General features: G+C 46.2%; 1 protein-coding gene across 1 annotated transcript in view; it reads left to right on the forward strand.

Moving 5' to 3' along the window:
- Positions 1–22,193, forward strand: part of LOC135827823 (receptor-type tyrosine-protein phosphatase delta-like) — a 362,685-nt gene that overhangs the window by 13,445 nt on the left and 327,047 nt on the right. The window contains exons 3-5 of the mRNA XM_065340252.1: positions 1,769–2,020; positions 4,354–4,527; positions 21,634–21,825. Coding sequence (XP_065196324.1) covers positions 1,769–2,020; positions 4,354–4,527; positions 21,634–21,825 — 618 coding nt within the window. The remainder of the gene's footprint in view (positions 1–1,768; positions 2,021–4,353; positions 4,528–21,633; positions 21,826–22,193) is intronic.

Consider the following 22,193-nt stretch of genomic DNA (forward strand, 5'->3'; position numbering starts at 1 on the left):
AAACCATCACAGAAGTTGCGATCGGTTCGTTTTAGTCGTTTGACTTGAGCATTTCCGTCAACACAAGACGATTTCCAGTCCGTAAAAGAAGTCTGAATGTTTCCACTCCAGGGCGATGGAGAATAGTTCCTGCCTACTTGTGCCGGTGGCTGATATCAGTGATGGCAAGGATTGTTTACCCCAGGGAGGTATAGTCTCATTAGAACAGTTGAAAATATGCTTCTGGAGCTTGAATTTCAGTGCTCGTACAGCGCCTAGTGAATAGTTATCGCCAGAAAATTGCTGAAGAAGAAACTGCAGCTAATGCCAGCACTAACATCTCCAGAATGTGAGAAAAATCCGGCGGACACGCTCTGAAACTCACCGAGGACCTGGCAAGGGAGCTGATCTAAACGAGAGAGCTTGGAAGCTCAGGGCCCTACGCTATGCTTTTTTGCCTTGATGACCTAGACAAAAAAAAAGCATAGGGATGTTATAAATTCTTTAAAAAAATTCCTTTTTTTAAAGACATAACCTGGGATTCGAACCCGCACTATCGCGCGCCCTGCATGCATCCCCCGATACACTTCGCATACATACTAATTCTTCCAAGTTGTTTCACATTGTGATCTTGCATTTGAAAGCCCTATTTGAATATGCATTGTGGCCAGCCGTCTTTGATGGCACGGTACGGTAGGGGATAGGTACGGGACAGGTACGATCGAGGGTAATACGAAACCGTCTCCCGTACCGTACCATCAAACACAGCTGGCCACATACAGCTGCCCGCAATATTCAAATAGGGCTTTCAAACGCAAGATAAAAACGTAAAGCAACTTGGAAGAATGGGTATGAATGCGAAGTGTATGGGGGAATGCATGTAGCTACGTAGGGCGATAGTGCGGGTTCGAATCCCAGGATATGCCTTAAAAAAAAGGAGAATTGAAAAATGTATAACATCTATGCTTTTTTGCCGTCAGATACGGATAGCGCCAGGCGTGACACAAACAAAGAAACACACAAACACCAAATTAAAGCTGTGTGGACCCTGGCTAGCGCCAGACGTTACTGAAGTAACGTCTTCTGCATAGCTACGGGAATAAACAGCGAATCATGGGGGCCCTCTCGTGAAACATACTTTTCGGAAAGCTCGTGGAAAAGAGCTTCTCCTGCTCCAGAGCGTCTTTGCGACACTGGTGCAAGGTGTTAGGTGCAGCAACCGGACTGAGTTGCTTGCTGACATGTAAATCATCCTGTGGCCGGATATCTGCAAAAATGGACCTTCCGTGAAAATTTGGCAAAAATGAGTTTTTGATGGAATCTTGTTCAGTGTCATTACCCGGTACCAGAGCAATTTTCGGGTCATCGTCGGAATCTCGACCCAGCTCAGTCGCATCATTTCGAGTGATCCCAGCAGCGTAAAATTCCTCGTCGTCGGGACTGAGCAGAAGAGCATCGTCAGGCAGAAGCCTGACGACCTCCTGAACAATAGATCGCAGCTCGGTAGCTATTGTCGATCTCAAGAGGTGACAAGTGACAAAACAGCGCGAAGCTTTGCGTGCCAACGTGGCACAAAAAAATGTCCCGGCAAAAAACGAGCTTCACTCCAAATGAATAATCTTCACGGAAGGTCGAATCTCGCAGAAAACCAGCCATGTGTACGTAGTGTTTTCTGATCGTGGCATGCTTCAAGTGTTTGTATTTTCTTCTTGAGACAAAGATAAGCGCCAATTTTAACTTGGCGGACCAAGTTTATGGCTGTATTCTTTTTTGCTGCTTCTATTTTCAGCAATACTTCCGACTGTGACATACAACACCACTTCAACTTCAATAACTGCGAATTTTTCTAATTATGAACCAATGACTGGACAATTCTGTGTGAAACACAATCGATCCTTGACACCGGTCTGTGAGGAAACGTTTAGTGTACAAATAACTGGCCTCCGGCCATACACAAACTACTCATTGTTTTCCTACACAAAAACAGATGCCCTACAATCACTGAATACTGCTACTGTGATTGTGAGGACCAACGCTTCGGGTAAGCCACCTCGGCAAAATATATGTCAATCATTTGCACTTCAACTCAGCACCTCTGTGCATGTTGTACACTTCAATATATTTGCAGGTAGGTTTCCTTTGGGGTGTAGATCGACTGTACGAAGCCTTTGAAAAAGTTTCTGACCGGAACCTTGAAATTGGCATACCCCTCAAAGATGGTCAAAACATCACATGATTTATGGGTCTACAAACAAGCCACGCTACAGCGTACACGAACAAGCTACAAACAAAACTCCATCAAGCCAACATTGCCTCACCGTAGAAGAGTTCCTAGGGCAGCACAGCTTAGCCACACCAGCACCCCAGAAGACGAGGACCATCACCCCCTGACTACACGACTGATTGTCTTGAAAATAGCCAAATTACAAGCGCTGGTAAAACAACGGGCTACGTCCTCAACTAGCAAGAACTACACACCAGCAGATAGCTCTTGCGTCCCCAAAATACTTCGGTATGACGTATGATGCCAGATGGTCTGAAGTTTTGCGGGCAGTTTTTGAAATTTGCGGCAAGAGAAACGATGACATCACGGGTTACTTCTGGATAACCCTTATTCACTCACTATTACAGTTTGGTCCATTGACCCCCAGTGTGGCTTGGATATTGGGCAAAATCCACAAAACGGCTAAAATACGCCCTGAAACAAGGTACGAGAATGAGGGGTCACTGCTGCTCACAACAACACAGTACAGCCAAACAAACTACAGTATGTTTGCACGCCATTCCAAGTTACCTTGTATTGCTCATTGTCAGAGTTGAATCTCTAACATGGCACAAAGTCTAAGGTTTTAGCGAGGAAAATCCATCGTTAAAGAAATGTTACTGGAGTTCCACTTCTCTCTTCTGCACTACGACGAGTGAGTGATGGCAGGGCCGTTAATTGTGCCCGGCAAGTTGGGAATTTAGCAAATGTGGCCATCTTTCTGTGACGGTACGGTGCAGGACATGCACGGGATAGTGGGCCAGTCATGGCGCATCACGTGATGATGGTCCTACCACACACACAGACATACGAAATAACGCGGTGTGGACCCTGGCTAGAGCCAGGCACTACTAAGGTAACGTCTTTTGCATAGCGTCGGGAATAATCAAGTTTGGAGCTCTCCAACAACCGTGCACGAGCCGCATCTAACCTCGTAGCAGGAAAGCACACACGGATCCATATGCATTTTCACAAGGCTACCAGCACTTAGGCATCTTGGGAATAATCCTTGCCGCACAGGAGCTCAAATGAAGCCGCCACAAAGCATCACTTACTGAATAACAGCACATGACGAGAAAGAAGAACAGGTCCACAACAAAAATCAGTATGGACTGCACCAGTAGCGGAAGATCCCGCAGAAAATCCTCGGGTACTGGGCAGCTACTTCGGGCAAGTGCTGTGAGGATGTAGGGTCATAATGGATAGCCAAAGTGGAGTCTGCGCATCTTGATAAATGTACCAGGTGGTGAAATAAGTAAAAAGTTAAAACTGTAAACCCCTTGTTGAAAGTCTTCGGTGAAGCATGTGCTCTGGCACTGCACATACTCTGCGAGCAAATGATCAGACGGCAGTGTTTCTCCTTTTGCAAAACCTGGTGAAGAAGTGCCTTGGTCCTAGTGGTGACTCAACGAGGCCTATTGCACAGCGTGGATAACGCCGTGTATGCACATTGCTGTAAAAAGTGATTGGTGGCACCCTAATATTCCATGGACAGCTGGTCCTGGAGAGGAACAGCCGACAGAAAATCTTATCTCAGGAGCGCAACCGCACTAATGCACCAGAGATGATGCTCAAAATGAAACAGTACTAGCCACAACGCAAGCAAAAACCACATCTTCTGGTACCAGTGTGGTCAGACATAAATGTCTCACAGGGGCTTCGGAAGGTATTTTTGTGTGGCATGGTCAGCCATCTGAAGTACAAGTTACTCATGGGGGAGCGGTGGATGAGCCAAAAACTTCGCAAATTTAGAGCCCAGGTCAGTGTATTTTTTCGTTCATGGGGTATTGATGGTGAGAAGGAGAGCTCTGTGCTAGAATAACGTTGCAGCCTAGTGCGCGTGTGAGGGCAGGTGTGTATTTACCACCACACTGCCAGGTGTGTTTTTATCACCATTTGAATCAATCATGGGGTACCGGGGCAAAGAGTGGTACGGTCAATACCGTGGTGACTGTACCGTGTCTGACTCCCCTGTCTCAGTGTGCCTTTCCAAATGTCCCGATGGAACAAGCAGTCCTCATTCTGTGGTTGGTCATGAACTGAAATCACAACATTAATCAGAATGATTTTGCCGAATTCTCTTCATTTAATGTTTTTCTCTGCCGTCAAAGACTGCGGTGTCCCCAAGAATCCAACTGGAGGTACCTACGTGTTTACGTCTACAAAGCAAGGAGCTACTGCAACAGCTAAGTGTAATGACACATGGTCCCTCAAACCTACCTCCGGCAACTCTATTTCATGCACAGTAGCTGGTATGTGGTCACCTCTTGATTCACCTTGCATTCGTAAGTAGTCAAAACGTCATTATTGGTATGATATTACTAAGCCTTTGAGAGCCTTAATTGGGAGTTTCTGTATAAACGATGAAACAATAGACATTCATGATTTCACAGCAAAGACTAAAATTTTCATGCACTACTTCCTCCGTATACAAAAACTTCGTAACGTTTTTCAACGTTTTTTTAGCAACAACCTGCTCAACGAACCGCGCCAAAGGCTATCATCGACAACCCACATTCATGTCGAGGTAAGTTTGGTTGATCTCGAACAGATTCTCCACGGAAGCCATGCTCGTGAGGTCGTTGCCGGAGGAGGAACTCACGAGTCGATTGAAGAAAAAACTAACACTTACTAGCTCGAAACTGACGCAGTGACGAAGTGTAGCTCGTGGCTGGAACACAGAGTCACGCGGCACTCGCTGCCCTGAAGCTAGCCGGGCACGTAGGTCTACGTACAGTGCACGGCCTGCAGCGTGAGACCATAAGACTGTTCCTCTCGCACAGCAAGATGAAACATTTCAGTCGTAGTGCAACCAGAGCAGACTCCGGATCGGAATGTCGACGACCTGGCTTTCTTCGCCCCTCTCTCCAGTCAGACGTCTCCTTTGTCGCGAAGGAGAATCGCAGGGACCTCCTCGAAGCCGTTGTACAATGCTGGGAGGAGTATACTGCTGAGAGCCTGTGGATGTGCTTGTACGACTCATTTCACGGCATTGTTGAGGTCGCGGGCTGGAACGACTGAATAGTCGACGTCAATTCGTACGCAGCTCTGGAGATGAAGAGGAAGTAGCCAGAGTGCCGTGTCGAATCATCACTCCGCTGACAAGAAGCTGAACGAAATGCGAGCGGAAGCAGCGACTGTTGGCGATGGGGAGTCAGAGTCGTCAGGTGACAATGACACAAGAGACGAAGACTCTGAATAGAATCAATCTCATTCGTCTGAGTTGCTTTTTTCTTTGTATATAGCTTGCAAACAGGTTAGACAATGCCACGAGTGTTATTCCAAGTCAAACGGAACAATTCCAGAGCTATGTGCAGTCTTCCAAAGAAAGTAAAAAAAAGAAGGTCAAAGGTTTAGTATACGGAGGAAGTAGGATGGCAATAAACAGAATCAGCTGAAGCGACATGTTGCGCCTGTTCAAATGTTCATGTACTGAATGATTAACTGGTGGATTTCTGTCACCGGTGTTTGCTACTACATGTATGTACAAGATAAATACAAATTTGTTATTGCATTTTGCAACTTTGTAACTGGGGACTACATGAAACCAAAGTGATGAGAACTTATATAATTTCAACCCAGAAAAGAAAGGGGAACAGACAAGGAGTATATGGTTCATGCGAAAAGTCAAAAAATGTTACTGTTTGTACCAGGCTGGCTTCTGAACAGACCCGCCAGATCGTTTCAGCTGCTTCTGCAAACTTTCAAGCTGCGGTTTTATGTCCTCGGACGGTGGGAACAGGGATGGGAGGTCAGGGAGCTTGTTCATGATGAGCCTGGCCTTAAGCCGCTCACAGTCCAGAAAAATGCTGGGGAAAGTCAAGGATCTCGCAGTCCTAATTTATACATACTAATAGTTACAGTGGAGATCTGCAACTACAATCAGCTTCTACTTTGCAACATTAACGGATTAGTCCCCTTTTGTCGATTGATGGATCAATCGGTAGATTCGGCTCTGTTCTTCTTTCCTTTCGTTCTTGTTTTGAATTGTATGCTGAACTCATTGGATTTCTTTGTATTCTGTATCTCGTTATCGTTATATTTTCCTCTAGCCCTCTCGCTTAGGATGAGCTTTCTTTTTTAATTTTTTATGGCAGCTTAAGCGAAGGCTATATACCTGCTTTATGCAGGTTGATGCCAACGCGAACAAGCAAAATAATAATAATAATAATAATTTAAAAATTCGACGAGGAGACAATAATTTTAATATGGCAATAAGTAGGACGAGCTGAAGCGACATGTGGACTACTTTATTAACAATGTAAGCGATGGAGACGATGCAAGAAACAATCTAAAGGGTAAATAAAATACATGTAAGAAGAAAAAGGGCAAAGGAAAAAAAGATGATTCCATCGCTTACATTGTTAATAAAGTAGTCCACATGTCGCTTCAGCTCGTCCTACTTATTGCCATATTAAAATAATAATAATAATAATTTTAAACTCGGATGTTGAGCCATAAATAAATGTAGAAGAGAAAAGGACATATGGATACGAGTTAAGAGTAACTCTCCATCACTGTAACATGATACTATATACAGTCAGAAAGTGCAATAACTAGGCGCAAAACTGACAGAGTACTGAGACATTCGACGTCCTGACACCTAACTTCAACACATGTCCGTAGCGCTAACCGACAGCCTTCCAACTTGGAAGGTTCAAGGTTTTGGAAAGACCAAAGAGGGGAAGGCAAGCGCAACGAAAACGAGCAAAAGCTACAGTCCCAACGGAACAAAGAATGTCGATTGTTACTGGATGATGACGAGACAAGTACGATATTTGACAAAGCGGTCTAACTACAATTCGAAGCAGCAAAGCAGCACACCACCCAACTTGGGTGGGTCATAAATATCAAAGATAAGTAAAGAAAGGGAAGCTTTGCGAAAACGAATTGTACAAGCCGAAAGCCAAACTCCTACAGTACTCCTCATGCATGACATTGTGATGGACTAGTTGTGCTGCTTTGCTGCTTCGAATTGTAGTTAGACCGCTTTGTCAAATATCGTACTGGTCTCGTCATCGTCCAGTGACAATCGACATTCTTTGTTCCGTTGGGACTGTAGCTTTTGCTCGTTTTCGTTGCGCTTGCCTTCCCCCATTTGGTCTTTCCAAAACCTTGAACCTTCCAAGTTGGAAGGCTGTCGGTTAGCGCTACGGACATGTGTTGAAGTTAGGTGTCAGGACGTCGAATGTCTCAGTACTCTGTCAGTTTTGCGCCTAGTTATTGCACTTTCTGACTGTATATAGTATCATGTTACAGTGATGGAGAGTTACTCTTAACTCGTATCCATATGTCCTTTTCTCTTCTACAATAATAATAATAATAATAATAATAATAATAATAATAATAATACGAAGTCTGAAGAAAGCGTTGAACGGTCTCTGCTGGGATGACGACTACACCATAGCTCAGTGGTTAGAGCATCGCTGGCTACAAGCGAGGGTCCCTGGTTCGAGTCCTGGTGGTGACAGTCAATTTTTTCGTCAGACTTTTCCCGTTTGTCTCTTTCCCTCAAACCAGTTAATAATAATAATAATAATAATAATACGAAGTAGTGGTTGCGACTTCGGCGATGATTTGTAAGAGAGGTTTGCTCCCCACACCGGAGCTCGCGCTATTCCGCCGACTTTACTTGACACTTGACTGGCTCACGACTGCCATCCAGAGCACACGAGAAGTCCATCGAACCTTCGACTCGGCAAACCTGCAAGAAAGCAACTGATGAGGGGTGAATTCCCCGAAACACTGTGTATTGAGCAGGGAGTGGTGCTTTCTTGCAGGTTTGCCGAGTCGAAGGTTCGATGGACATCTCGTGTGCTCTGGATGGCAGTCGTGAGTCAGTCAAGTGTCAAGTAAAGTCGACGGAATAGCGCGAGCTCCGGTGTGGGGAGCAAACCTTTCTTACAAATCATCGCCGAAGTCGCAACCACTACTTCGTACTGTTGTGCCCAGCGCGGGCTTGCGACTAGTTGGTTTGGAGGTGACAGCGTTGCGAATGACCGAGGGTCCTCGACGTCTGTCTCACCGTCCAGGAGCGACACTGACTCACGCTGCTATCTGGTGTTCACGAGGTGTTTATCGCGCTGGAAGCGGAGCGTCTCTGTAAGTTTGTATCCCTGGTGATGTTTGTGTCTGGGGAGCACTATATAAGTGATGCTCTTCAGGCACAATCTTCCTCAGCCTACTCAAGCTCAACTGATGAGGGGTGAATTCCCCGAAACACTGTGTATTGAGCAGGGAGTGGTGCTTTCTTGCAGGTTTGCCGAGTCGAAGGTTCGATGGACTTCTCGTGCGCTTTGGATGGCAGTCGTGAGTCAGTCAAGTGTCAAGTAAAGTCGGCGGAATAGCGCGAGCTCCGGTGTGGGGAGCAAACCTTTCTTACAATAATAATAATAATAATACAAAAAAAAAGTATTGTCTACGCATGCATCTACGCAAGAGTCACCACCAGCCAATTAGGACATGTGTCAAAGTATTGAACGTTTTCGTTCCCTTCTTGTCAAAATACTACAGGGAATGATGGAAATAAGCTAAAAGACTACAACTATAAGGAAAAGAAGTTCAGAAATATATCACTCCAATTATGTGTAGAAGTGACACGAAAAAAATAGATGTGAAGAATCAAGAAAACAGCATGTAAATCCAATAAGTGACAAAAACGTAGTGACAAGAAAAAGAGAGAAATATCAAGAGATCTATTTCGCACCTTCACGACGAACAGTGCCAAACAACTGCAAAGACAACAAGGGAAGGAAACGAAAACGTTCAATACTTTGACACATGTCCTAATTGGCTGGTGGTGACTCTTGCGTAGATGCATGCGTAGACAATACTTTTTTTTGTAATATTTTCTGCCTCCGTCCTACTTTCAAATAATAATAATAATAATAATAGTTACAGTTCTCAAGTCACTCATGGACAGGTCCATGGGTTTAACGCACCTGTCAATGAAATCCAGCCAGAAAAATCTACAAAATGCATTTTAGTATTGTTAGAACTTATTCAGAAAGTGGTGGACATCACGCAACTGCATTGTAAATAAAACAGGGTTTGTCAACTGACAACCGCTCTATTCGGTTGCAATTCACTCTTGGCGCATGCGCTGGATGAAAATTCTTTTACTAGTGATGTCGAAATATTATTGATGTTTCGGGCAAGTCACCCATCGTCAGAACAATTTACAAGGGTCGAACCTGGCCTTTTATAACGAAAGCAAGCGAGAGCGTATGTATATCCATGTACAAAACAAGTGAAACACACAGTAGTCCCACGAAATTGAGTGTATGAATTCGCATGTACAACAGACAAAGAGAAGTGCGCTGACAGAGTGGGTATGCAAGAGCTCAGCAGATAACGCCCAGGAAATGTGTGTATGAAGGTGTATACCACAATCATTGTGTGTACAACCCTGTACAGACACAGCAAGATTTAGCAGTTTCAATGTGAGGGTGCTAGCACCTTCAAAGGCCATCCGAAGGCGATATTGATCTCCGGATGACACTGTCGAATCTCGATCGACTCCCTGATTTTCTTCTGGCCATCCGTGTTCCCACAGCCAGTACTTGGGCCTCAATGAAAATCACATATGTGCTCCTGATGGTTCCGTGCTGCTGGTAATCAGTAGCCATGTGTTTACCCCACGGTTTGTTGAGTATCCTGTGACGTGCTTCGTAGTGGTGTTGAGTATCCTGTGACGTGCTTCGTAGTGGTGTTCCTCGAAACGGTTTCTTGCGACCCTTAAGGTCTCACCGCTATGTACAGGAAGCCTAGTGACAGTGGCGTCAACGTGGACTTTCATTCCCAAGTGCCTCGCTCCGTCAAGTATGCGGTCGGTAAGCAGCACGTCATCAGAGCTCGAAAACATTCGCCGATGAGAGTCTCGATATGACGAAGAAATTGCTGGGAAGCAACAACTACCGTATTTTCCGGGGTATAAGCCGCACTTTTTTTGCCTAAAAATCGGACCAAAATCGCCCCTGCGGCTTATACACCGAATATGCTTGGGCGAATGAATGCTTAGCATACATCAGTATGCATGCTAACGTCATGTGACATGTCATTCGACTCAGCTTCACGCCTGTGTTGCTATCCCGGCACTTTTACTAGTTTTAGTGCGCGGGCTACACCATACAGTACGCGATACGGGGACTCTATTTTGCGTACTGCAAGTGCCGGTTTACACCAACAGGCCGTATGAAGAAACCATCAATTTCCTAAGTATGCAAATGGGTGGATGAGTCATGGAAGGCCATCCCAACTACAATGGTCGCCAAATCATTCAAAAAGTGCTCAATTTCAAATGCACTGGACGGCACTGAAGATGACATGATCTTTGAGGACCACAATGATTCAGACTCCGGCAGCCATTAAGACGGCGACGGCATCGCTGCAGAGGTAGCTTTGATCAACATCAGTGGCAGCGAGACTGAAGATAGTGCAGATGACATGGAGTGATATGTATTCAACACAGCAATACACCAACATCTCTGCAGCAACCTGCGGTGCACTAGCACTTCATAATCTGATCTAACATGGTATTTAGCTCCATAACCATAATAAATTTGTAGAAAGGCCATTTGTGAATGAGTGTGAAAAATCTTGGTTTGTGGGTGCGGCTTATACTCCGAATACCAACTTTTAGTCAATATTATGCCTCAAAAAGGGGGGTGCGTCTTATACCCCGGTGCGGCTTATACCCCGGAAAATACGGTACACACTGACCAACCACCAAAATCTCAATCCCTTGACAAGGCATCCAGAATCCCTGGATTTCTCTCAAAATCCCTGAACGGCACAAAAACAAGCGAAAAAGAGCTTTTCCCGCCAAAAACCACGTTCGACTCTGCAGATCTGCGTACTTGTACTGCACAGTTCGACCCTGCAGTGCAGTTCGATCAGTCGGCACCCGCCTGTCAGTGTAGATCTTGCAGCCTATTGTAGGCTGTTCAGATCTTGAAAGTGCCGTGCACAGTTCGAAGTGCGAGTGGGCACCGTACATAGTAATTTTTTGAAAAAACCGGGACATTCGAGTAGAATCCATGGAGTTTTCAGGAAAATCCTGTATCAGACAAAACTGTGACTTTTCCGGGAGTTTGCTTGAAATCTCCACGACCTGGAAGTAGTGTGGATTTCCCGGGATTTTCCCCGGGAAAACCGGGAGTGTTGGCCAGTATGCAACTATCCCGAGGCAATCGAGATTGCTCGGATAAGTTGCCACACTGCCCAACGACGTGAGCCATACTGAAGCTACCCTTTCGCTCAGAAGACATTCAGCGGAAAGGGAAGCATTTAGTCGAGCGTTCGGGGTTCCCGGTCAATGTCGTGCCTGAACACACTCCCAACCTCGAAGATGCCCTCGTGAAGTCAGCGCTGAATCCAGCCAATTGCAGCGTGACGCAAGAACGAGTAAGGCGCCGACAACAGCGGAGGCGGGGAAGACGGCTCAACCCCTGCATTTCATGCTCCTCTGGTTTGCTGAGCTGCATGCGTGTTTCCCCGGGCATTATCTATATTATTTGATATGAAGTGTGCAGTTGCTTGTCATGAGAAATGCTCATGACAAGCAAGGTCCCGGGTTGGAGTCCTGGTGGGGTTGACAATTTTTTTTCGCTTTTCTGGCATTTAACCACTTCCATTTCTCTTGCAATGTGTTCGTGTTAACATAGGGCGCGTTCGAATTGTCACCCTTTGACTTTTCGATCATCTTTTTTTTCTGCGGAGGTGGCCTTATTGGCCTCTTCAGAAAAATGAAGCTCCTCGAAACTCCTCGAAACTCCACAACCTCACCCGATGGGAGAGGTGGATTAGTTTCGAAGAGTTTGGAATAGCTACATGAGCCGCAATCAGCGAAAACGACCCTTAGAGGTTTCGTAATTTTTTCAAGAAAAAGGTCCATTTGTGACGTTCAACGATTTTTGATCGCGCTGCGAACAGCGCGTTGAGTTCTTCTTGAACTCCTTGCTTGAATTTATTTGAAGTTGGTTAGTTGAAGTGGTGTCGAGTGGCGACTCGAGTGTACCTTGATCTTGTTGCGATGGCTGCGGACGCCAGAGCTGTTCGCAGAGCACACGCGGCAGTCATTGTGTACAGCTAGCTCGAGCCTGGTGGGGAGTGGATGCTGAAGTAGCCGCTGAAGTTCAGAGTGAGGATGAGACATTCTTTGGTTCCGACATCGATGTCGACAGCGAGGCGGAATCGCAGCCGTCATCTCCTGCTGCGTTGCGGCTCAAGGTGGTCGATGACTCATCAGAGTCGGAAGATGAGGAGTCATCACCTGAAATAAATTCTGCATGGCCAGGAATCGAGGACATCTGAGAGTTGTAATTTTTGTACTCCTCCGAGGTGTGATTTTTGGCGTGCTGGGCCAAGTACAAGGAAGCTATCTGCAAAAAAACTGCAGAAAGGTTTGTTGTTTGATCCTTTGGTGTAATCTTTGTTTCTAGTCGAAGCTAGTTGCTGTTTGGAGCAGAAACGCTGAAATTGACTATTTTCTGCATGTACTCATACATGTACTCATGTACTCAGGCATGCAGTCTCACTCGTATTTTAGCTCTTTTCTCTGGAATAGATGCTGCTCTGCGCCCCTTGGTGAACATTTCCTGCGCTCGTGGAGCAGCTGAAAAGGACCACTGGTATGTCTGGTTCCTGGTTTGAAAGTGGAGAGTCGACTTTTGTGTCTTGAAAAAGGAGTAGAGAGCGATAAAGGTACGTCTGTGGCTGATTTTTGAGTGCTCCTCGTACATTTTTGATCGTGATAGAAATTTTCAGCCCAAAGTCAGACCAAAGTCAGCGCGATGATGGTCGTACAGTTTTCTTGTGGATTTTTTAGTTGTTTCATCTCGTATCTATGTCAGTATCGTGATGGTGAAGTGGAGAGGGTGATTTTCTTCCTCTAGGCTTCGTTCGGCCGACTTTGCTTCGTCCTCGTTGAAAAGTGATCCTGAAAAAAAGGTCGATTCGCAAAATTATGTTGATTTTCAATGTACGTGATGACATGCGATTGCTGGCTATGGAGTCTGGGGCTAGTGACAGCAGCGACGTCGTGTCGTCAGCTGCGGAGGAAGAAATGAAAGACATTGCGGAACGACTCCACGCAGGATGCAGCTGCAAATAAGTTGATCATGTCTCCGCACTCTTCAGCTATTCTTTGTCATTCTAGCTGCTTACTGCACTATTTCAAAGGTATTCAAGCTGCCTACCCAACTTAGAATGCTGAATATTTATTGTAAACATACAATGTATACATACATTGCACCAATTTGGAGTACACCTGTTATATTGGTGTATACACCCGTTTTGAATCGGAATATTGAACTTTTTCTTGGCTGAGGTCCTTCAGTAGATGTGTTTCAACAAATTTCTAACCAAAAAGGAATTTTGAAAAATTTGACCCTAAGGGCTGTTTTCGCTGGTTGAGGCCCACATCACGTAGTGCGTGGAGATGGTCGATGTGATCGGACGTCATCATCGCCATGACAATTCCACTGAAAAACTCTAAAAATGATAGAAACCGTTCTAATGGGACACTTCAACTAATTTCTTTATAAACTTTGTTTGAACAGTTGATGAAGACAATTCAAACGCACCCATAATGTGCTAGTGCTCCCTCTTTTTCTGCAAGTATGTCTTACTGTTGCGCTAATTATAGCTACATTTGCAATGAAGTTGTCATCTAATGTTGTAGCCTCGTAATGCTCTTTCTATAAATTGCCTTTGTTATTGAGTCTCAGTGACAATATTTGCACTCGTGATTGTCACTTGAAAACGTCAGTTTTAGAAAAAATATTTGTACTTACCTCAATGTCCCTTTGTGGCTGTTGGTATTGCGTCTAACAAACTGTTGGTACTATTGACTGCTTATAGTACGAAAAGAAAAAAAGGTTCGCCAGAAACCGAATCAAGTCGATACTGTGAGGTGCTGTACGAAAGTAGTGAGAAGAGTCGGGCTCTGCACATAATACAAAAGTTGCTAATTGCTCTGTGTATCGCTGTACTACCTCTGACAAGCGAAACTTGGCGCATTTGTTTGCTTGTTATGGTGGTGCCACAACAAGGCTACAAGGTACGACCTACCCTATTCCCCCAATTGTAAGTCGCACCTTTTTACACTAAGCGTCAAGGGCAAAGAAGGGGGTGCAATTTACAATCGAGTGTGTCTTCTTACTTATGTGAATGCATGGAGACGATTTGTTCGGACGTGAGAATGGGCTGCGGCTTATAATCAAGTGCGACTTATAATTGGGGAAATATAGTACTTGTTGCTCAATGTTTCCCGGTACAGGAAGCCAAACGACAAGCTGGTGAGTGGAACATGGCGATTCTCAGGCACGAGAGGTTCACAACACGTTTGCTGAGGCAGACCAGTCTCCCCTGTACCCGCACAATGGTGGTCGCCTCCCTACTGCGAAGGAGAATCGTCGTGCTTCCGCGTGTCAAAGCACAACCATGTAGTTCTCTCTCTATATCTATCTATCTATCTCTCTCTCCCTCTCCCTCTCTTGCTCTCTACGTAGCGACTTAGCCAGCACAGAGCCCAGATGTCCATGTCAACGACCTGGAGTCTTTCAATGGCCTCCACAGCCATGCGTCTCTGGTGGCTGAGGAAAATCGTCAGGGATTCCTGCCAGCAATTTTGGGCTCATGGTTGCCTACCCTCGACGTCGTAGCTTGATCACAGCACCCAGGAGTGATATCAATATTTGCAGAGTGATCACAGCAGAGGCTCTTGCTGCAGCCGAATCCGCTATAGTCGCACTTTCGTCCGGTGTGAGCGACAATTCCTCTCCTCAAGAAGCTGCTATCACCGAATAGCAGGATTTATTCAGACTAACTGATGGTTCAAATGCCCTTGTTGCGAAATACACAGTGTATTCGGATGAGTTACTCATTACTGTTATTTTCGATTGTGAAATGCGAGTTATTAACGAGGAGCCATCACAGGCCCGGCGGAAGCAATTGTTGATTGGTCCGGCCAAGTTTCTTCGCCATCACAGCACTTGCGCACGTGTGAAACAACACAACGTCTCTTTGCTCATCGTAGGTCAACCAAGACCATGTCTTGAAATATAACGCCTGACAAGAGAGCTTCACCACTGTCTTTTTCCCAAATTCCCGCCGAGGAAACGCGAAGGAAGTGGTTGGGTGGACTGGCACTTCTGGCACAGATATTTCGCTGGAAGAAGCCATAGCTGCTAAGCATGATGCACTGCGGCTAAGCTGACCAGACAGCGAGAAAAATTTGAAAAACTACTTCGTTCAGTAAAAGAATCTGAAGCACTCGACGAAAAACCCTCAAGACTACAAAATGTAGAATCCATCATGGCACATGCTTTCAGGTCGCTCGACTCGCGCCACAGGCCCACACTCGTACTCCCACAGCCACAGGCCACAGCTAGCCCTCAACTTCAGCTCAAGCGCAAACGCGTGCACGGCAAGATCAGTGCGAGATCGCAAGTGCGCGTACATGCATGTACAATCGATGATCACAACAAGTAACAGTTACATAACGTTACTGCGTCGAAAAAAATATCGTCGGTGGCCGAAAAGTTGGTCCGGCCATGGCCGGACCGACCGGAGCGGCTCCGCCGGCCCTGCCATCAGATGCAGTACGCATCGAGGCTGTATCGTCTGTAGTCTCTACGCTAGATCTCCATGTTCAAGGCAAGTGTGTAACAGCGTTAGTTGACTCTGGTTCCTGTGTTTCTATGTTGCATGAGCAAACATGTTTGTCCACGTATGGTGATGTGCTCTTGCAAGCTGCTCCTCGTTTGTGTGCGGCTAATGGCGAGGGACTCCAGGTTCTAGGTGCTGTGGATATTGAATGCTGCTTTGGAGAGCGCTCATTCTTGCATATATTTGTAGTGTCTCCTGATATCCGCCGTGATATGATATTGGGATCTGATTTCTTGTTTGAGCATGGAGCATTGTTGAACATTGCTCAAGGCACACTAACTTTTAATAATCTGTCAGTCCTGCTAGGAGTGAAAGCTACTCGTGTTGGTCCATCAGAGCCCAGTCCGGTTGTTGCGGCGGACGCTGAACCGCTATCTGACTCTTGGAGTAGTGATAGTAAGACCCGGGCACGAACTATTCTCGTGTCACTGTTTGTAGTAAATAATAATTATCTCTGCCTGCCGGCTATGTCGTGCTGGTCAAATGCAAGTTGGTGCGAGAGGCATCTGTGACTGTGGATTGTGTTGCTGTTCCACTGGACTCATTCTTGTTAACCCTTTCAGTGCCAGGCCAGATGTACGCTGTTGGCCGGGCCATTTTCATAAAAAAATCTGATTTTTTTTCAAATTATTCGTATCAACTCAAACCAACTTGTTGTCCTGCGCTGGCGCAGCTTGTGCTGCTGCGCCCTGCTCAAACTTGACATTGACACCTCCTATCCTCGACCAAGGCAGTAGGTACGACATCGACCACGGCAGACTCGTCCGCGAAATTTGTTCTGTCACGATCGCGGACGGCTATGTCCGCATCCGAGTCATCGCATTCACTATCGCAGCTCCAGTCATGAATGTCCGAGTCCATGATGGACTGGAGCACCTCTTCAGCCGATATTCGGCGACTCGCCGTGCCTTAGTGACAGCCAGAGAGACCTAAAGTATGTTCCCTCAATCTAATTGTTTCTGAATCGAAATATGTTTTTCGCCCGAGCGCTCTGAACATATGCTCCCGCGCCCTTACTTACTCAAACACGGCGAGAGAGGTCTTGTTCAATAGGGGAAAACCCCTAGTTTCCCCTCGAAGAGCCACAATCGGCCAAGGTAGATTGTAGTGCATGGCCAGTGAGATATAGTAGTGCGCACTACGAGGACGAGATATCTCGTCCTTGGCCAATTGCGTGGGGGTCTGTAAGACGAGTTATCTCGTCCCTGGCACTATTATTTATATTATTATATTAAAAGCATGTCCGCGTAGGTGGCGGGGGTGCCACTTTCGCTTATGCCATTCAGGATTGATGTCTGAAGAGTAATACGATACAATGAAATGACAGAACTGACGTCAACAAAAGCCGTTAGCAACAATACCAATAGGACTAATGGAAAATTTCATCCAAAGTATAAAATAATGTAGAATATGCATACAACATGCCCGGCGGAATAAAGTGGATCACGAGAATCAGTCCTGTTAGGTGGGGCAAGCTCCACGCCATGCCTGTCGGTCCGCTGCCATTGTGCGGACTGCGTCAGCATCTAGCGGCTGGTGGATGGTAAGTCCATGCCATGATGACAGTTCCGTCTGCAAGACCGTTACCAAAGTCGTCCGAGGTCGACCCCTGAAGCGTTCAGTGCCCTCGTCGTCCTTGGCAGATGTGTCTGTGACCCCCAGTGTGGTTACGGTTTGATCTGGCAGGTCCGGTGCGGTAGTTGTGTTGGAGAATCACTCTGACTATCCAGTACAAATTGCTAAAGATGTTGGTATTGCACAATTATCTCCTGTACCCGATAACTTGATTGGAGAGGATGATGATCCTGCTGATTCATCTGTTGCGGATATGCAACCGTTTGTGCTATCCCCTGAACGTGCCGAGATAATCCGTACGTATGTTGAGTCTCGGAATCATCTGGCAGTACCTGAACAGGGGCGTAGCAGCCGCTCCGGCTGGTCCGGCCAAAGCCGGACCACTTTTTCGCCCGACCACGACCACCATAGTAAAACAATGCCAAAAGTGCCCAGAATGCAGGATTTTGCACATTAATTTCAAAAACATTCCGCGGGGCAGATCCCCTCCCGACCCCCCCCCCCCCCCCCTGGCCGGACCACCGCCAACGGCGGTGCTACGCGCCTGCTGAAAAGAACAGGCTGACAGAGCTTCTTCGTGAGAATCATGACTTGTTTCTCTTGCAGGAGGGTGATTTTGGTTCTTGTGATGTTTTGCCACATAGTAGTAGTGCTGGTGATGTACAGCCAGTTAACCCTTTGTCCTTTCGCCCATACTTGAACCGTACACCTGTGTACGGTTCAACCCACGCATGTTCAAAGCGACCTGGAAGCTACGCGGATCACCCGATCCACATGAAAATTCACGTGCACACAGCCTATGCTATGTAGAGGATGATACATGGGTCGCTGGGGCTAGTTGCCATTTGAAAAATTTCAGGAAATCAAAGCCGAAGTTTGCTTGCGCCGTAACTTCCGACATGGCAGCACGCAGGTGGCTTGATGCAGATGAAGCGCTTGTTTGAGGATAGCTAGAGTGACCCAAGCGACAATCCTATGTCCTCTGATGAAGAGAACTAACTGGACGAAGCCTTAGTTGAAGGTGTTGATTCTGATTTTGATGACGACGCGGATTATTGTGTCGTAACCGTCGACCCAACTGTCGGACATGTCGACCGCTCCGATTTAAGTGCAGGATCGGCAGAACAGCACTCGAGTGGTGAAGAGAGTGTACCACCGCTGTGTCTTATCCGTCGTGGAGCGGCAGGGACAGCTAGAGTGCCGCAGCACGTGGAGCGGGAGCGTAGTCCGATCCCAGAGAGGTCCAGATCTCCGTCACCTGCGCGCCGTCAAACTCATGGTCGACAGCCGCGCAGAGCGAGGAGAGTAGCCGCACGGGGCCGAAATGTCGAGCATTTCGCCACTGGCACTCCTCTGGCTAATGCTCCGTGTTTGCCCAACATGCCAGGGCTTCTACTCCAGGTCATACTTGTACAAATTGCACATTATTATACATAGGAAAGAACTTGAACTTTGAAATTTCGCAGATTTTTGCAAAAAAATCATTTTTGATACTCTTGTTTAGCCACGCCTATCTGAGGAATTCAACCTAAACTGCATTTTTAGTTCACAAATATCATAAGCTTTCAGGAAAACATAAAGTGTACATACAAAATATCAGCTGCTTGGGTATGGTGAGTGGATTTGTTGAAGCAGGTACCCCTCACATACATTTTGGGCAAAAGGACAAAGGGTTAAGCAGCCTACGCGCTCTTTGCAAGCTTTGCTGGATGGATGATCTGTTGTCCCGTGGTATACTTACCGAGTCTATTAGACCCTGGGCGTCGCCCATAGTTCTTGTTCCCATGAAGGCCGTTTCTCTCCGATTATGTATCGACTACCGCAAGTTGAACAGTATTGCGGAGCCAGATGCGTATCCTATCCCACGTATTGATGACATATTGGACTCACTCTCTGGCTGTTCATGGTTCACTTGCCTGGATTTAGCGTAAGGATATTGGCAGGTTCCTAAGCACGAAGACGATACGGCAAAGACTGCCGTTACGACACCGTTGGGTTTGTGTGATTTCTTGGTTATGTCTGGCTGTAGAAATGGTCCAGCGACGTTCCACCGTGTAATGGAAGCAGTGCTTCATGGTTTATGTAGTGTGTCTAACCAACCATTCTGTCAAGTATTCTTCAACAGTGTATTGAATGCCAGCTCTACGTTCACTGGACAGCTCCAGATCCTGCAGTCTGTATTTGGCCGGGTTCGTACTGTTGGTCTAAAGGTAAACTTGGAAAAATGTTCTTTTTTCCAATGGAAGGTGCTCTTCCTTGGCCATGAAGTTTCGGCTGAAGGTTTGGCTCCGGATCCCACCAGGGTTGAGGCTATTGTGAAGTGGAACGTACCCCAGTGTGAACGAGGTGTACAGGTGTTTCTGGAGTACGCCGGGTTTTACCGCCGCTTCATCCGTGGTTTTGCTCAGCGCTCCGCTTCACTAAATGTATTAGCAGGCAAGGGTGCAAGCTTTACATGGACTAAGAGTAGTGATGCGGCGTTGACGTCTATGAAGCGGTCACTGACCACAGCCCCAGTGTTAGCATATCCTGACTTTTCTGTTTCGTCTGACAGCTTTGTTCTAGATACTAATGCAAGCAAGGTGGCCATTGGAGCTGTCCTCAGTCAAATTCAAGATGGCGAGGAACACCCATTGCCTTTGGCAGCCGGGTATTGACGAAGGTAGAGAGGAAGTACGCGTCAGACCGGGAAACACTTGCCCTTGTGCTTTTTGCCAATCAGTTCCAGCACTATTTGCTAGGTCGGAATTTCATTGCCCGTACTGATAACACTGCCCTCACACCGTTGATGTCCATTAAGAAACCACGCGGTCGCAAAGCTCGGTGAGTGGAGCAACTCTTGGAGTATAGCTTCACTTCTGTTCACCGGCCTGGTCGGCAGTACTTGAATCCAGATGGTCTGTTGCGTACCTTGTTGCCGGAGGCGCATCGATCCCATCTCGAGACTTCTGCAGATCAGCCGGAGCGAGCCAGTTCCCCTGCCGCAACGGCATCTGAGGATGTCGCAACTCCTGTATTAGCTGGCCTCTCCGAAACTGAGTTGGCTGCTGCCAAAGCTGTGGATGTCAACCTCTCAGTGGTTTTGCCCAGGTACAATGTGGTGAGTGGAAAATTTGTTCGCCCTCCGGAAGGTTTCTGGCACTAGTCGTACCATGCGTTCTCGGCTAATGCAGTTGGATCAGAAGGAATATTCGGTTCTCATCTGATGCCTCACGGTGCCTGCTCTGCAAGCAGTTGACCATGACCCTAGTTGTAGCCTGCTGTCGTCAGAGCCCATCTCGCTCGCAATGCTGGACTGCCTGCTCGGTTTTGCTATGTCCTGAGTTTTTTTCTCTGTTTTATTTCTCTATTCACGAGGGCGCGAATTTTTGGTAGAAGTAGGATAGTGTAGCATGGCTACTTCATCACACGTAATTTGTATACACATAAATAGTACACCGTAGGAATGCATGGATAGCAGTGCGCATACTTGCACTGCCCTTGGTCTTCTTCTTCTCCTTGTGAGACAATGAACGAATGATAACTACAAACGTAACTACAAGTATGTGCTTTGAGTGCTGAGACTGTATATCAGTTACACAAGTACCTACTTCATTCCTGATGATGATTATTTTATAACCAAAACGTTGAATCTTTTCCCTGAAATGAATTTGTGAAAAGCAGAGATTGAGTGTGAGCCAGTGTTGCTCACAAGCCAATTTTTATCTATGGACATTATCTTTCAAAACAATTTGAACTATTCCATTGCTTTGGAACTGGATTGTTAGGAGACTGTGGAGTGCCCACAAATCAAACTGGAGGTACATATCCGATAGGACGTGATACAACCACAGGAAAATCCAAGACAATAAGTTGTTCTGATGGATATGCCGTCAATCTCAAAACAATTGGTTTAATTAATAGACCGATCCCCTTATTATTGTCTGGGTTCGAGCAAGGGGGCTATTCCGCGGTTGCATGGATCCTACTTCACACACGCGACCTGAATCACCTCGACTGGGCGTGACTTCTCACATGCGAAGTGCAGAACACGGGAAATGAGAATTATGGAATTTGATGCGAGTCAAGATTTTTCCCGAGCTTAAAGGGTAAAATAATATGTAACTAATCATGATTTTTGTATTTCAAATCCGCTGCACACACAGGGGACTGTGGATCACCACCAGGCAATATTCCTCATGGTACATTCCCAACTGGAAGTCCAACAACGGCTGGAAGTAAACTCACGGTGATGTGTGATACTGATTCTGGATATACAGCTAATACTACGACACCACAGAACATATCTTGTGGCACTGATGGTAATTGGACACCGATGCTTACGAATCCTTGTATCCGTGAGTATTTCTAATGTTTTAAGGACACATGCCCAATAAGCACATATAGCATAGCGTCTTGCATCAATTAACCCTCTGCGTGCTGAGTACGAGTTCAATAGCGCTTTATGCATGACCTGATCCACTACTTGGTCCGCGTCAGCGATATTGTCGCTCATCTTTCAGCTTTGTTTATGTGTCGCCAATGCTTACTTGGCCGCCCATTTCATCCCAATTTTGGTTAGTAAGTTAGTTTACTAGTACTGTATAACACCTTTATTTCGGTGTAATTTAAATTTCGGTAACTTCGGTACTGGTCCTAGATCACCTTATTTAACATTACACCTAAATTTTCCGAAATACCAAAAATATGTAAAAATCATGAAAAT

Source organism: Sycon ciliatum, chromosome 12, assembly GCF_964019385.1.
Source record: "Sycon ciliatum chromosome 12, ocSycCili1.1, whole genome shotgun sequence".
In the NCBI taxonomy this organism is placed as follows: Eukaryota; Metazoa; Porifera; class Calcarea; order Leucosolenida; family Sycettidae; genus Sycon; species Sycon ciliatum.